The 606-nt window shown below is 38.8% G+C and overlaps 1 protein-coding gene across 1 annotated transcript in view; it reads left to right on the top strand.

The window, feature by feature from the left end:
- Positions 1 to 433: 433 nt before the first annotated feature.
- BTF3L4 (basic transcription factor 3-like 4) overlaps positions 434 to 606 on the top strand; it is a 6,280-nt gene continuing 6,107 nt past the window's right edge. The window contains exon 1 of the mRNA XM_010141286.1: positions 434 to 499. Within this exon, the coding sequence (XP_010139588.1) occupies positions 446 to 499 (54 nt within the window). The 5' untranslated portion in view covers positions 434 to 445. The remainder of the gene's footprint in view (positions 500 to 606) is intronic.

Here is a 606-nt window from a genome sequence, read left to right as displayed (position 1 = left end):
ATTAATTATATGGAAATAATATTCAGAGTAGCGCAGTGGGCTCTCTGAAAGATGAAGGTGTTTTCCTAGAAGCACTCGTGCTGTACGTGCTGATTTCAGGCTCTTCTGAGTCAGTAGTTGAGGCAAGTGGTTCCAGCAATAAATGTACTTGGAAATTCACAGTACCTCAGACTGATGAAAGCCCAAATATCCTGTTGATGGGCCTCATCCTGGTACCAACGCTTCAGCTAAGCACTGCTGATGGCCCATTTTGTATTATTTAGGTGATGTGGCTTTAAAGCTTTTATTTATGTGTATTTGCTTAATGAGCTGTTTGGCTGAATTTTCTGTAAGTTCAAAAACCTGCTGCAGGTTTAAGTTTAAGAGTACTTTTAAACTGTGAATGGCTTTTCTTAATATTTTGATGGTTAACTGGTATGCGTATTTCATTCTTAGACACAGCACTATGAACCAAGAAAAACTGGCCAAGCTTCAAGCGCAGGTCCGAATAGGAGGAAAGGTAAGAAAACCATCAGAAATTTACCATTCCCTGTAATTTACAGGTTAAAGGAAAAACACCTCTGAAATTTGTTTATTAAAACATAGGCTTTAGTTCATGGGAGGGGA

Source organism: Buceros rhinoceros, unplaced genomic scaffold (assembly GCF_000710305.1).
Source record: "Buceros rhinoceros silvestris isolate BGI_N320 unplaced genomic scaffold, ASM71030v1 scaffold38988, whole genome shotgun sequence".
Taxonomy (NCBI): domain Eukaryota; kingdom Metazoa; phylum Chordata; class Aves; order Bucerotiformes; family Bucerotidae; genus Buceros; species Buceros rhinoceros.
The sequence above is the reverse complement of the archived record's forward strand: the minus strand, read 5'-3'. Positions and strand labels throughout refer to the sequence as shown.